This window comes from Rhincodon typus, chromosome 13 (assembly GCF_021869965.1).
Source record: "Rhincodon typus isolate 14 chromosome 13, sRhiTyp1.1, whole genome shotgun sequence".
NCBI classification, from domain to species: Eukaryota; Metazoa; Chordata; class Chondrichthyes; order Orectolobiformes; family Rhincodontidae; genus Rhincodon; species Rhincodon typus.
Window position 1 is genome coordinate 20214105 of NC_063344.1, and position 14655 is coordinate 20228759.

The window sequence follows — 14655 nt, forward strand, 5'->3', positions numbered from 1 at the left end:
CAGGCTGGGACAAATAGTCTATTTAATCCTGAGAAGTAACAAATTTCCTGAGAGTTATTGGAGTGGCACTTATAGGCAAGTGGAGAGCATAGCATCACACTGCTAACCTTGTAAGTGTTGAACAGAACTTGGGAAGTCAGGAGGCGAATTATAGCATTACCAGCCTCAGATCTGTTCGGGTAGCCACACTTTTTGTAAGCGGGTCCACTTAGGTTTCCTGTCAATTATAACCTTTTTTGTTATTTTTTGATGTTTCAAGCAAGGATGTATTTCTTGCCCATCTCTGATTGCTTCTAAGAAAGTGGCGAGCTCCTTGAACCGTTGTAGTGTATCATCAGGACTTTGCTTCTTGGTAATCCAGCGACGGTAGTGCCGTGTAATATAACAATGTTATTTTAATTTGCTGTAGCAGACCAATCTAATCAGCTTGCCCGCTGCTTCTGCGCTCCGCCTAAATTCGAGTAAAATCAAACGCCTGGAAAAGGAGCAGTCAATCTGATTACGTGTTCGTTTCTTGCCAGTCGAGTTCGACTTCATCATTTAATCTTGCCAATTTTAACATGTATTCATAAGCATTCTTTTAGTATTCTTCTCTGGCCTCAGCAGAATTATGAAACATTTCGGGGTAAAAATACACAGAAGCAGCCCAAAGCTTGAAGACAAAATTGCAAAGATCTCCACTGCGACTGTGTATTTGCCTGGTGAGCTGACGTAAACAGGTATAAAGGTTATCCATACTGCGAAAAAAATCAACATGCTGAAGGTTATAAATTTGGCCTCGTTGTACTTGTCGGGCAATTTCCTCGCTAGAAAGGCCAACACAAAACAGATACAAGACAAGATGCTAATGTAAGCTAATACACTGTAGAAAGCTGGCACTGAGCCAACATTACATTCTAAGATGATTTTAGCATTTTGATAAGTGGTATTTTTAATGGGGAATAGCAGAAACCTGACTAGCCACATGACACAGATTCCAACCTGGACACTAGTACAGAGAAAGATGACAGTCCGCTGTTGAGTGGCACCAAACCATTTCATCACATTGCTGTTGCGAAGCGTCGCTCTGAATGCCATCAGCACCACAACAGTTTTAGCGAGTATACAAGAGACACAGAGCACGAAGATGATTGCAAACGCCGTGTGCCTCAATACACAGCACCAGGAAGATGGCCGGCCAATAAATGTCATGGAGCACAAGAAGCACATAACTAGGGAGCTCAAGAGAAGAAAACTCAACTCAGAATTGTTTGCTTTTACGATAGGAGTATTTCTGTGTCGAAAGAAAATAGCTATAACTGCGACGGTTAGACAAGCTCCCACCAACGCAATTACGCTCAATGTAATGCCTGTTGCATCTTCAAAGGAAAGATATTCGACTTCTCTAGGAATGCACTTGATTGTCTCATCATTTGACCAATCATCTGAAGAACATTTTGTGCACTCTACTGAATCTGCGGGTGGAAGAGCAAACGGGTCAGACATACAAAAAGAAAACGCTGGAAATATTCAGTAGGTGTGGCAGAAATAAATTGAGCTAACATTTCAGGTCGGACGTGCACGATGTCAAAACTATAGAACGCTTCATTTTCCCAAATCTCCATGCCTTCCATGAACAAACTTCATGTCGTCATTTTAAAAAGTTCTAAATAAGAGAATGTTGAAGTTGGTCAACTGGAGGATTTGACCAGGGAATGTTCTCAGTTCCGATTCAATCTTTTTAACCCAATTTGAAGCCATGAGAGCCCAGGTTTGACAATACAATCGTTAGATCCCACGTGCCTTGTCTTCTCGTTTAGTCTTTGCAAATGTGGCGGGGACCGGATGCATCCAGTTTTTACAATCCCCAATGCGTTGCCTAAAAAGGCAGTGGCAGTAAGCTCAGCAATAGCTTTGAAATTGGTCTCGATAAATCCTTGCAAAGGAAAAAGTGGAGAGCCAAGGGGGAAGAGCAGAGGGATTGGATTAATAATAGAAACAAAAACAAAAGTTGCTGGAAAAGTTCAGCAGGTCTGACAACATCTATGAAGATGAATCAGAGTTAAGATTTCGAGTCGGGTGACCCTTCCTTAGAACTGTACTGAGGAAGGGTCACCGGATCCGAAATGTTAACTCTGATTTCTCTTCACAGATCCTGCCGAGCTTTTCCAGCAACTTCTGTTTTTGTTTCTGATTTACAGCATCCGCAGTTCTTTTGTTTTTTTTTTATTGGATTAATGATAGATCTTGTTCAATGAACCAACTCAAGTTAGATTGATGGAATGGACCCGATGTAGGTTGTTGGTGTTCTATGATATTTAATACCAGACTCTGAACTTTGAAAAAAAAGTAAGCATTTGGCACTTTTTTTTCTCTAATGAGGCATTTGGTAAAGATCCTGTCCAATATGGAATGATCTTCATGGGGCAGGGGAATATTAAACTCAGTTTAGATTCTACTGAGTGAAAGTGGATCTCGTATGCTCGAGCTAAGGAAGGGAAAATCAGCCAAGGCTCGTGGTTTCAATCTAGATACCGCAGCAATAAAGCGATTGTGTTTGTACAATTAAACGGGAAGACAAAGCTTGTTCATAATTTTCTCCATGCTTAAAATATCCGAACATTAATGACTTACAAGGGTCTCAATTAAAGAGTGAGGAGTATTTTTTTTATTCATTCCTGGGACGTGGGCGTCACTGGGTGCCATCATTTATTATCCACCCTATTTACACTTGAGGAGGTGCAGATCGGCAGCCTTCTGCATCCCATATGTTGTACTTTGACCAGTTGGGTTGGGTGTGGAGAGACTGAAGGAGTTTGGCAGCAGTCATTTGAACCAGCTGCGAGGAGGCAGAGTCCCTCCTATCCTGGAAAATAGGAGCGGACTAATTTGTCTTTGCAAGCCTGTAACCTGAGCAGGTAACTGCAGATGTCCCTTTACATTAAGTGTGTATAAGTGAGTATTACCTGTTTCATTACTAATCTCCTCGTCAGCACATGGCATACAATCAAAGCAACAAAGAGGCTCGCCGCTTCGAGGCGCTTTTCTCATTCCAGGGAGGCAGCTTTCCCTGCACGCAGATTGAGAGGGCTGTACATAAGAGCAAAAGACGTAACCCAATGAACCAATCTGCCTTGTTGTTTCAGATAGAAAAGATCATAAGATGGTCGAGAAGACTAGTGGGTGATTACATTTAACCTTGATTCTTCCTGATTGTTATTTGATGACATTTTCACTTCCCAATCCCTGTTCGTAAAATTCGTATTATTTCCTACCTAGACGGTAGGGACCGTGGCTTTCTCTTCACCTCTCACCAACGCGTCATTTGTCATATATAAACCTAGGACTGCAGATAGAATCACATTTGACGAATAGCATGGTCTAGCAAAATCTCCAAACGCACACTGAATGGGTGTGAGGGTGTGGGGGGGTGGAAGGAGGCGGGGATGGGAAGAATAGGATGCTGCATATTCCTAGTTGATAACAAAAACAAAAAAAGATGCTGCAAGCATTCAAAAAGTCCGGCAATATCTGTGGAAGGAGAGAATTGCTTTTTCGGGATTTGGTGAATATATTATCGTGGTTTTCACTCATAGAATCTGATGTTCTCAACAGTATACAGGTGACTGTTACTTTCGATTAACCTTTGCGACCACACCTCTGACGAAGGTGGGAGTTGGACCGGAACTTCTGACCCAGAGGTAGTTTCTGACCCAGAAACTACCTCTGCACCACAAAATTGGTGTAACTAAGTGCCAATTAAGTAACTCGTTCCTTCGTTGATTTTGGTTTCCATAACCATTTACCACATTGTCAGCTGTTGATCTTTCAGCACACATTTGCTACCATTGAGCACATTGGGGTTCGCTTAGATCTTGACACAAGAGTTCGGCTATCCTCATCATACCTGAGTTTTGCCACCAGTCCAAACGATGGAATGTTCATCCAGAGAAAGTTCCTGTCTGGGATTGCGAATGAATCAAAACGACCAACCTGGACATATTCCACCTTACCACTGATACCTCTCTGACAATTAATCATGTCGTACGATGCAATTGCATCTCCGTTTTCATCAAATCCTATTTCCCCTCCAAACTGGTCGGTGAATCTGACTTCCTTTAAGTAATGAAGGAGCTGTATAAAAATATTTTTAATAATAAGAAATGGAAGCAGGAAGCGGTCAGGAGTCTAGACCGCTGTTAAATAAGATAATGGTTGTTATCGCACCTCAACTCTTACTTACCACAGGATCTGGATAATATTTAGTTCCCAAAAATCTATTCAACCTTTTCTAAAATATATCCAATGACTGGTCATACAAATCTAGGTTACAGAATTACAAACACCCATAACCCCATGAGTGAAAAAAATTCCTCTCTTCATTCCAAAATGTTAACACATTTTTCCAAATGATTAAAACAGAATAATTTGTCAGTAATCAAGGGGGGGGTATGACAATGTAGCTAATCAGAGCATTACATTTCCACCCCTCCTCTTTGATCACCTCTTTTTTAAAATCTCTTTCCACCCAAATGAAAAGTTTATTATTAAAACGCACTCTTAAGGTGCGAGTATCACTGGTATGGCCATCATTTATTACCATCTCGAGTAATCCTAGTCAAATGTTGGTGTGCCTTATTCTTGAACAATTGGGCAGCAATCTGATGCAATTTCCAGGCTATGTCAGAGCGTGGTTTATAAGCAACCATGCTGACAGGAGACTAGACGTACAAAGAGGCCTAGCGCTCTTGTAGTTCAGTGGTGGTACTCATACCCCTGAACCAGGAGGACTGGGCTCAAGTCCCACCTGCTCCAGATAAGTACAGTAACATCTCTGAACAGGTTCGTTAGAATATATCTATGAAGACTCCTGAGCAGATAAAGATGGAACACTTCCTTCTCAAAATGACATTCATGAACTGGTCTTTATGTTGACGACGATCCAATGGTTCCATGGTTAACTCAGTATTAAATTGGCTTTTATTTTCTTTCCATATTTTATGAGCTGGATTTAGAGCCATGGTAGGATATGGTCGCCAGTTCTTCGAATTATTTCTCCAAAATGTTTGGATGACTAATACAGTGTCATAATATCTACCCACCACCTATATTTGGAATATATGCAGTTGGCTAAAATCTCCTGGGCTTTTGATTCTGTTGGCAGTTCAACAATTCTCCTCCTTTCCTCAGTCTTCTCTTGATCCTATTATCTAATAGATTTTAAATCCCAACTAGATACCCACGATCTCACCTTGCTTGATAATTAGGTAATGATGGATTGAGAAAGACATTTAGTCCATCTTCATTCATACATGAGGCATGCTCCTATAGAGCTGACACCATTGGAATAACTACAATATCTATTAGGTTGTTTGACCTTTGCCTCGTTACATTTACTTATCTACAAATATTTTTCATACGTTAGTCTTAAAGAAGGGGTAAAAATCAAAACGGCAGGTCTCGGAATATTTTTCCATAACTGCTCACCTGCCACGGTTTAAAGTTGTGTATACTTGCACAGCTATTGTTTATAAACGGCCCTTTGCCGCTCTCACACAAGCTTAAGCGATTCAGTGCGTTGGCAATGGCATAAACGCCTTTGTACACGTTGTACGATACTCTTGAGCTGTGAGGTATCAGAGTATATGGCGTCGATACCTTCAAGACTCTCTGATCCTGTGCATAAACGGGCCCTAGTAGTTGATCCTTCGGTGGTATTTTCAGGCAGTTTTAATTTACATGCAAACAGCTCCTCCCAAAACACGTTTGCATAGCTACTGCCCTCGTTTGGGGAAGGTTTCACTCCGAGGAGAAATTCTCGAAGGCCAGGAATTTCTGCTCTACGAAATGAAAAGCCAATCGCTCCTTCCAGATACGGCAAGAATTGCTCTGTATAAAGCACAGCCCCAGTGATCCAGGCTTCACTAGCAAGCCAGTGGATCCCAGTCACATTTTGGCTAGCGATCTCCTGAACTAATTGAAGCATTTCCCTCTCGGGGCTGAACACGACAATAACCTTGGCTGATGATCTTTTTATCACAGCCACGATTTGAGATATCTTATCCGCGTTGTAAATCTTCGGCAGAATATATGAGAAAGCGACACAAACGCCAAACTCGGTGACCTGTTCGATGAATTGCTGGATCCCAAATCTCCCGTAATCGTCGTCATTAGCAAGAGCTCGAATCCAAGTCCAGCCAAAGTGCTTTACCAGCTGCGCCAAAGCCTTCGTCTGAAAATAATCGCTGGGCGCTGTCCGGAAAAACGTAGGATATTTACGTCTTTCACTCAGGCAGGTACAAGTGGAGAAGTAACTGACCTGTAAGAAGCAAAGGAATGCGATAGGATTTATCTCAAGACAAAATCAGGCCCATAAAGAAAGAGGTACCATCCAAGGCCTAACCCACAATCTACTGTACATAGTTTGAGACCGATTAGGGGCATGACTAATTCTGACTCTCAGTGAAGACCCAGACCGACAAGACTTGGCCAATAGTCCAACATTGCAGCCAATCCAGCTGAACCCAGTCAGGACACAAAGCTGATCTGAGAGTCTCTGCGGGGCAGGTCAATGAGGGACTATTAGAGAATATTGTTCTATAAATTGCCAATTCGTTCGCATCTCATGGTAAGAAAATTAAAGTATACCAAAGTTTATTTCAACCAATTCTGCCCGAATCTTTTATTCTTTTGTAATACTGCTACTAAATCTGCTCGGTCCAATGACAGTTCAGTTCTTGTACCTTCATTGCTCGGACCTGGCCAAATGCTTTCGACAATCAGTTGGACTCGCATCAATCCCAGCAGTAAAGAAATTACACTTTCCACTGGAACATTTCATCAACTCTTAATGAAGGCACCGAAACATCCCCATTGCATCATTTATAAAAGTGCCTTTTCCGGGAGTTCCGAGTGTGCTTGTGTTTTGATATCAATGTCGAACTAGCTTGACGGTTATACCCGGAATAGCTGTAGTTGGTCTAAACATTAATACCAAAGCTGCCTGATAAGCAACTTGGGTGGCATATAACCAGCTATTCCAAAATGTCTAATTCTGGCCTTTACACATCTGCGCTTTCATTCACCCCTCTATAGCGGTCTTGTCAATAGCTGCCAAAACTCCGTGCCCTGGAATTCTCTCCATAAACCTCTCTGCCTCGCCACTTATCTTTCTTGCTTTAAAATGCCCCGAAGCTTTATGTTACACGACGCCAATATATGCGTGATCACGCCCCTCTGAAGCGCTGTGAGCTCATTTACCATATAAAGGGCTTTGATCATGCAAGTTGTTGTCCTCGTTCAGTCATAACATATGGTAGAACGACAGAGAAACTGGCACCAAGAACATGATAAAGGAGGAGATTACAAATCATAACTTACAATGGGAACCTGGAACGGTCCTGTAGAGCTTGCAATAATACTGGACTGAAGAGATCCGGCTTCCCCGATTATTGCTGGAACAGACGCTGCTCCGTTGCACGTGCTGTTTTGCACTTCATCTCCAACATCACTAAGCAAAGACATAGCTGCTCTCAGGGCATTGATATTACAAGTGTCATACACCTTATAGCCCAGAGTGATACTGGGCAAAATGTTCGGCTCCTTGTTGATTTCTTCAATGGTAAAGATCATCGTCTGTAACCAGCGAAAGGCTCTGAAATCAAATCTGTCCAGCATATATTAATTCAGTATCACAGACCTCAGATATTCTTTAATTGGTTTTAACAATTGGTTGCTCGACTAATACTTTGAAAGCTTTTTTTTATTACGATGGTTCATTGGAGAGATGTGAAGTTCGAAGGCCAGAAAGTATTGCGCACCCTCAACCGTCTTTGAGAAATTAACGAAGTTTTAGAGGGTAAAGAGTTTTAAATTGTCCCCGTGTGTTTATTTCTAAAGATTCGGCTAATTCTCTATTTTATATAAAATACAACAGAGTAATGTGAGTGAGTGATACTTGCTGTGGCAGTCTTGCTTGGTCGCACGGCCGGGATTGGAACATATCAACCCAGCCTAGCATCTAACACTCCAGCGTAATTGGACATGCACAAAACGTAGGTTTAAGACAGAGAGATTAAGTATTTCTATACGCAAGAATGATTATTCACTGTAGCAGATTGAATTGTATGAGTAAAGGATCTTCTTCACACAAAAGAGATCTGACCAAGTGGATCTGATGAATCAATGTTGGAGTGAATTAGACTGTAAGGTTTACATCAGGAATTCAATATTTAAAGAAAAGGGCAGATTTCTCTATATGAACCTCACATTACAGATGAAACTTTTGCACTCTAGACACATGTGCCAGTAGGAATGTGTAGGCAAACCTTGTAGAAACAGAAGTTGGTGTTAACAAAACATTCCAGAGAAGGCTTGGAGTCAGAGGGGATTGTGATCAGGGAGGTAATAGACAATGATAAGTAATAGGTTAAAACAATGCGAGGCCAGGATAGGATTGACTGGATGAAGAGGATGAAGGACATTAACCTATAAACTAGAACAAGCATTTTTTTTTATGATTGTATGAAGAAAGATCAGAATTTGGATAATGAAGCTGTGATGTGACCAGAATCATATAGGAATACTGAATTTCTCTGTATTTCTCAGCATCCTACTCCAGTCAGACTGGAGAAATGCTCTCCCTGAGTTTTGAATAAATGGCTGTGAACTTGTACTCAGTCTCTAGCAGTCAATTATTAGAAATTACCAAAGCAGTCACAACACTGAAATGTTAACTCAGTGTCTCTTTTCACTATTGCTGCCACACCTACTGAGGATTTCCAGCATTTTCTGTTCTTATTGAAACAGAAGTATGTTTTAAACAAAGACAAAATGCAGATTCAAACTTGAAACATCATCTCAGCTCCTCGAAATAGTCCATTGCTAAACAGCTTTCTCCTGACATGTACAACTCTGCCTTAGACTTTTGAGTATTATAATATTGTAACCAAATGATGTCTTTCACTGCCTGGTTCAAGAATTGTCTAATTTGTATACTGCTCAATAGAAAGCACAAACTATAGGGAGCGCAGTATGTTTCATTTAGAAATTTTTGTAGGATCACAGGATTATGCAACACAGAATGGGGCTTTTCAAGCCATCATGTTTGTGCTGGATGGTAGATAGAATGCTCCAATAATTCCACTGACCTGCTCTTTCTCCAAAGCCCAGGAAATGTTCCCTGCTAAAGTGTTCATTTAGTTAATTTTAAAAGTTATTACTGAATTGACTTCAACTGTGCATTCCTGCAATACATTCCAGAACATAACAGCAAAATAAATTCTCATCATTTCTTATTTTAGCCAGTTATGTAATATCTGTATGTTCTGCTGATTGCTACTTCAGCCAGAGAAAGCAGTTTCTCCTTTTTTTACTGCAGACTTTTGGACTCTTCCATCAAAGCCCAACTGACCTTTACTCTGATCACAAAGTTTACAGTTTCTGTTGTTTGTCCGCATAACTGAACTGTCTCATGCCTGCTACCTTTCTAACTAAATGTCGGCTGCACCATCTCGAATACTTTGACTTATTCTGAAATGTCTTGGATGCCCAGAACTGCACACAATATTCCAGTTTGGGTCTCACCTGTGACTTACTAACTTTTGCAAGATGTATACATATTTGCTCCCATTGCAAGGAAAGGGATCCCATGTGTCTTTTGAATAACTTCCTCAGTTTGACCTGCCATTTCCAAGGACTATAAGACCATGCGAAATAGAAGCAGAATTAGGTCATTTGGCTCATCGAGTCTGCTCCACCATTTGATCATGGCTGATATGTTTGTCAACCCCATTCTCCTGCTTTCTCCACATACCCTTGGTCATCTTACTAATCAAGAACCTATCTACCTGTCTTAAATACACTCAATGACTTGGCCTCCAAAGCCTTCTTCGGCAGAGTTGCACAGAGTAACCACCCTCTAGCTGAAGAGATTCCTCCTCATTTCAGTTGTGAAGAGTCATCCCTTCACTCTGAATCTCTCCTACTAGTCGAAATATCTTCTCCACGTCCACTTATCTAGGCATCTCAGTAATCTGTAAGTTTCATTGAGAGCTCCCTTCAACCTTCTAAACTCCATTAAATTCAGACCCAGAACCCTCAACAGCTCCGCATATGCCAAACCCTTCATTCTGGGGATCATTCTTGTAAACCTCCTCTGGATTCCCTCCAATGGCAGCACATCCTTGATTGTTACTTCAGCCAGAAAAGCCATTTCTCCTTATTTAGAAAAACCTTTATACTTTTGAACTCTTCCATCAAAGGTTGACTGACTTTCCCATTCCAGGTATTAGACTGGTAAACCTCTTAGCTATTTACATACTTCTTCAAATAAAAGACCGAAACAGTGCACATACCTCAGATGCATCTCACTAGTGACCTGTATCCTGATGCATATACAACAAACATTTGGATTCAGTTCCCTTTGCAATAAATTAGGAACAGTCTATTTGCTTTAATAATTATTTGTTGTGTCTGCACATGAGCCTTTTCTAATTCATGCAGTTACGTATGTAGATATGTCTGCACTTTGGAGCTTCGAATTTCTTTTTTCATTCTTCATGCTAAAATGGACAATTTCATATTTTTGTACATTACACTTCATTTGCTAGATCTTTGCCCATTCAATTGGTATATCCATGTCATCTTATACCCTCTGATTCTTGTTAGCCAGCCAATCATCTATCCATGGCAACATGTACCCACTACACCAGAAACATTTATTTTCTGCAGTAACTTTTGATAGCACACTTTATCAAATGTTTTCTTATTAATGTTCTTTAGAAAGGGAAATTTGATGTCCTCATGTGGTCTGGCCTTTATGGAACTGCAGACCCACAGAAATGTGCTTCGCTGTTAACATGCTAAAGGGGCACCAGCTGCATTCAAGAGCACAGCTCATGACTACTTTCACAAGGACTGTTAGGAATAGGACATTAATATTATGCATTTTAGCAATATCAAATCCTAGAAATGAAATTCTTCCAAACATTCAGACATCATATCTGTGTTTTCTGGACTTAAAAACAAAGAGTTAAAGTAACATAATACAATAGCCAATAATTGTCAGGAAAGATGATTCACAACGAAAACCTAATTTTTCAGAGAATTAAGTAATTTTAGTTTAGATGTGTAGACATATTATGAGGCAAGACGGCAAGCCTCTGAAGCAGGTGGGATTTGAAGCCAGGCCTTCAAGGCCAAAGGTAGAAGCACTGGCACTGCACCACAAGACCTCTACTGCTTGTGTATTGTTGATATTTAAATCAACATGTTCAAACATGTTACGACACCCCTGGAACGGATGTGACCGGAACTCGATCTCCTGGCCCAGAGTTAGGGACACTACCACTGCGTCATAAAAACCCTATACCTTACTCATTGTGTACTGATTCGCCCCACCTATGTTTTATGAGTAGTTTTGCGCTCATCACTCTTTTGAACTATTTTTTATATCTCGTATGCAATAAGTACCGCTTCCTTCACTTCTGCTCCTCCCTTCATTCTCAGGTGTTCAAAATCAAATCATCGCACGCAGTTTGCGAGTTGGACTCATTGTTTTACGGATCCTAATGTTCGAGAACTCATTGCATGCCTCAATATTGTCTTACTTCCAAATACTACAGGTACAAAATTCAACTTCGGGTGGGGGTATAAAGTGGATGACCGCTTTATTCGCCTGTAAATTCATGGAAAGAGAAAAAAAAAATGGGTGTGTACATATGCTTAGCTAGTTACCGTTGGTAACGATCGTCCAAAATTGAACTTAACCCAAGCTAGAACTGAAATTGCTGGAGAAACTCAGCAGGTCTGTCAGCATCTGTGCAGAGAAAACAGAGTTAACGTTTCAAATCCAGTGACTATTTTTCAGAATTCAAAATAGCATCACAACGCGATCTTGTACTCAATACCTAGTTCCTTGATTGATTTGCTCAAATCCTCTACTCTTCATCACGCAGGTGTTGCCTTTCATTGTAACTTTCAAGCATTCGTCATTTTATTTTCGAATTCTGATGTTCCGCAAGCCAGTAACTAGAATCACAGGGAATAAACGATTAAATGCATGAACAACACTATCGTCAACCTTGTGACTCACCCTGTGCAGCTGAACTCCTTAGGTTTTGTTCTGTAGTGAAGGTCTGGTACATTAACGTACAAACTCAGGGGGAACATTCCCCCAATGATTATGTCGCTATCCTGTGTCATCCCAGGAGAAAGAAAGTGTTCTTGTAGTTTGCATACATCAGTTGCTTTAACTGGGGCGCAAATATAGAATGCAGAATGACTAAAGCGAATTTCCAATACATTGCAAAATGCATAAATGCAAGTAACATGCTAAAATGCTCTGAATATCATTTATCTGCCTCTTATATAGACATATTAGATAGATAAGACCTTGGGGATTTCAAAGGGAATCTTCGTTTAACCCCAAAGTATAGTCCAGAACTTCATAAATAAATAACACATTTTCCCCTGTTGCTGTTTGTGTTTCCTGTGTAATGTACAGGGGAGTGTATTAAATGATTATCATAAAGTATCAGTCATACCTGAATAATTCCAGGTAACCATTTCAGTCCAATGGATATAGGATGTTCTTTGTGGTTTTTACATTAATCATATTGAAAGGGATTCCACCTGATTTGACTCCCTCTTAATTAAACAGCTTCTGTAAACTAAGAGATAGAACAGGTTAAAGTGTTCTTTGTGAGCAGTTCTGACATGAAGTAGTCAGGGCCATGCATAGGGGTTGCAGGGTCTTGGCAAATTTCAATGTGCACGGCCCTCCCTCCTCAGGAAAAAGATCTCACCTATTTCAAGCTCAACTCCACACTGGCTGTGGTTCCTCCCAGGTGCCTTTGGTATCAGTTCATGTGTCCCCATCACTCCTCTACTGCTACGCCCTCATGTCAGGAGGCTGAAGCAGTTCCCCTGACTTGCCCTCCCCTAGAAATAATTCTGAGTATAGCTGTGCAGTTGTGCATAACTGACATGGTTCAGACTGTAAACCCACTGATGCTACAAATCTTTCAGATGTGTTTATATCTTTTGAGATGAAATTCACTTTACATGGCAGGGCAAGGTAGATGGTGTCCATTTTACATGCTATCAAGTATTTTTTTTTATTTGACAGTGTGTAAAACTGTTCTGGCCATGACTAGATTCAACTCGATTAGATAGTACATTTACACAGAGTGGCTCTGATGGAGAACTACGTCAGCTGGAAATGAAGAATGAAGTCACAAAGCTCCAAGCCATGTTAGTTGATTTCAATTGAGGCAGTAGTCAGATTACCAGCACAGGCACCTGTAAGCTTGGACTTAGAAGAGGAAAATTAATCAACATTCAACCTCTGATTTCTGTTCAATGACATCTCCTGGAAAAAGTGGAGGTCAGATCATGTAACAGAATGCACAACTGCAATAAAACTTATGATTGGGTTCAGTAAACTGAAACCAGGGAAGGGCAATGAGAAGAAATGCTGACTTCTCAATTATTTACAATTTATATTAATCATTTGAATGAAAGGACTGAAGTTTCTGATAACACAAACAGGTGAAACAGCGAGCAGTACAAGGGCCCAACACACAGTCAATATCATAGAATCCCTACAGTATGGAAGGAAGCCATTTGGCCCATCAGGTCCACACAGACCCTACAAACAACATCCCACCCAGATCCACCACTCGACCTTATCCCTGTAACCCTGCATTCCCCATGGCTAATCCACCTATGCTGCACAGCTGTGGACACTGAGTAATTTAGCATGGCCAGTCCACATAACCTGCACATCCTTGGACTGTAGGAGAAAACCAGAGCACGCAGAGAAAACCCACACAGACACAGGGCAAATATGCAAACACCACATACACAGTCACCTGAGGGTGAAATCAAACCGAGGTCCCTGACACAGTGAGGCAGCTGTGCTAACAGCCAAACCATCATGTTGTCCTATGGAGAAGTCCTAACTTCACATTGAGGATGCTTGTATTGTATCAAGTGGCACTACCATGATGCTGAATAGAATGCAAATGGATCTAACATCTAGCAATGGGCATCTACATGGCAAAATGGGGTACCAACAGCAGTAAAATTGTATTAACCATAAAATATAACCTCAGGCCTGACATTTCTCCCATTTTGCCATTACTACCAAATCAGAGGATCAATCATGTTCAATAAAGAGTGCAGGAGGGAATTCCAGGAGCAGCAGGCATACCTAAAAATGAGATTTCAACCCAGTGAAGCGACAAGACAGGACAGCTTGTATGCCAAGCAGATCAAATCTAAACTCTATAATTTATCACATCCTGTTATGTCTGGTGGTGACCTATTAAACAATTCATGAGGAGGAAACACCACAAATGTCTCCATCTCAATGATGGGGAAGCCCAGAACATCACAGTAAAATACAAAGCTGAATCATATGCAAATACTTTCTTCCATCTTAGCCTCCTCCAGGATTAAATATGCCAATCTCCAGACAATTCAATTCTCTCCACATGATATCAAGAAATAGCTGAAGGTACTCGATACTGAAAAGGTAATAGGGCCTGATGACCCTCCACCAGTAATGATCCTGAAGATATCTGGCCCACTTCCAGAAATAGAAATCACTAATAGCATTCCAAAAACACTAAGTAATCAAGGAACAAAGGAAAGGGGGAGAAATAAATCCAA

At 40.9% G+C, this 14655-nt stretch overlaps 1 protein-coding gene across 1 annotated transcript; it reads right to left on the reverse strand.

The window, feature by feature from the left end:
• Positions 1-555: 555 nt before the first annotated feature.
• On the reverse strand, positions 556-12183 carry LOC109926245 (extracellular calcium-sensing receptor-like). The gene is given in 9 exon segments (XM_048604547.1): positions 556-1454; positions 2946-3069; positions 3887-3954; positions 3957-4113; positions 5467-5601; positions 5603-6055; positions 6089-6298; positions 7360-7645; positions 12074-12183. Coding segments are annotated over 9 exon segments (2442 nt in total).
• Positions 12184-14655: the final 2472 nt, after the last annotated feature.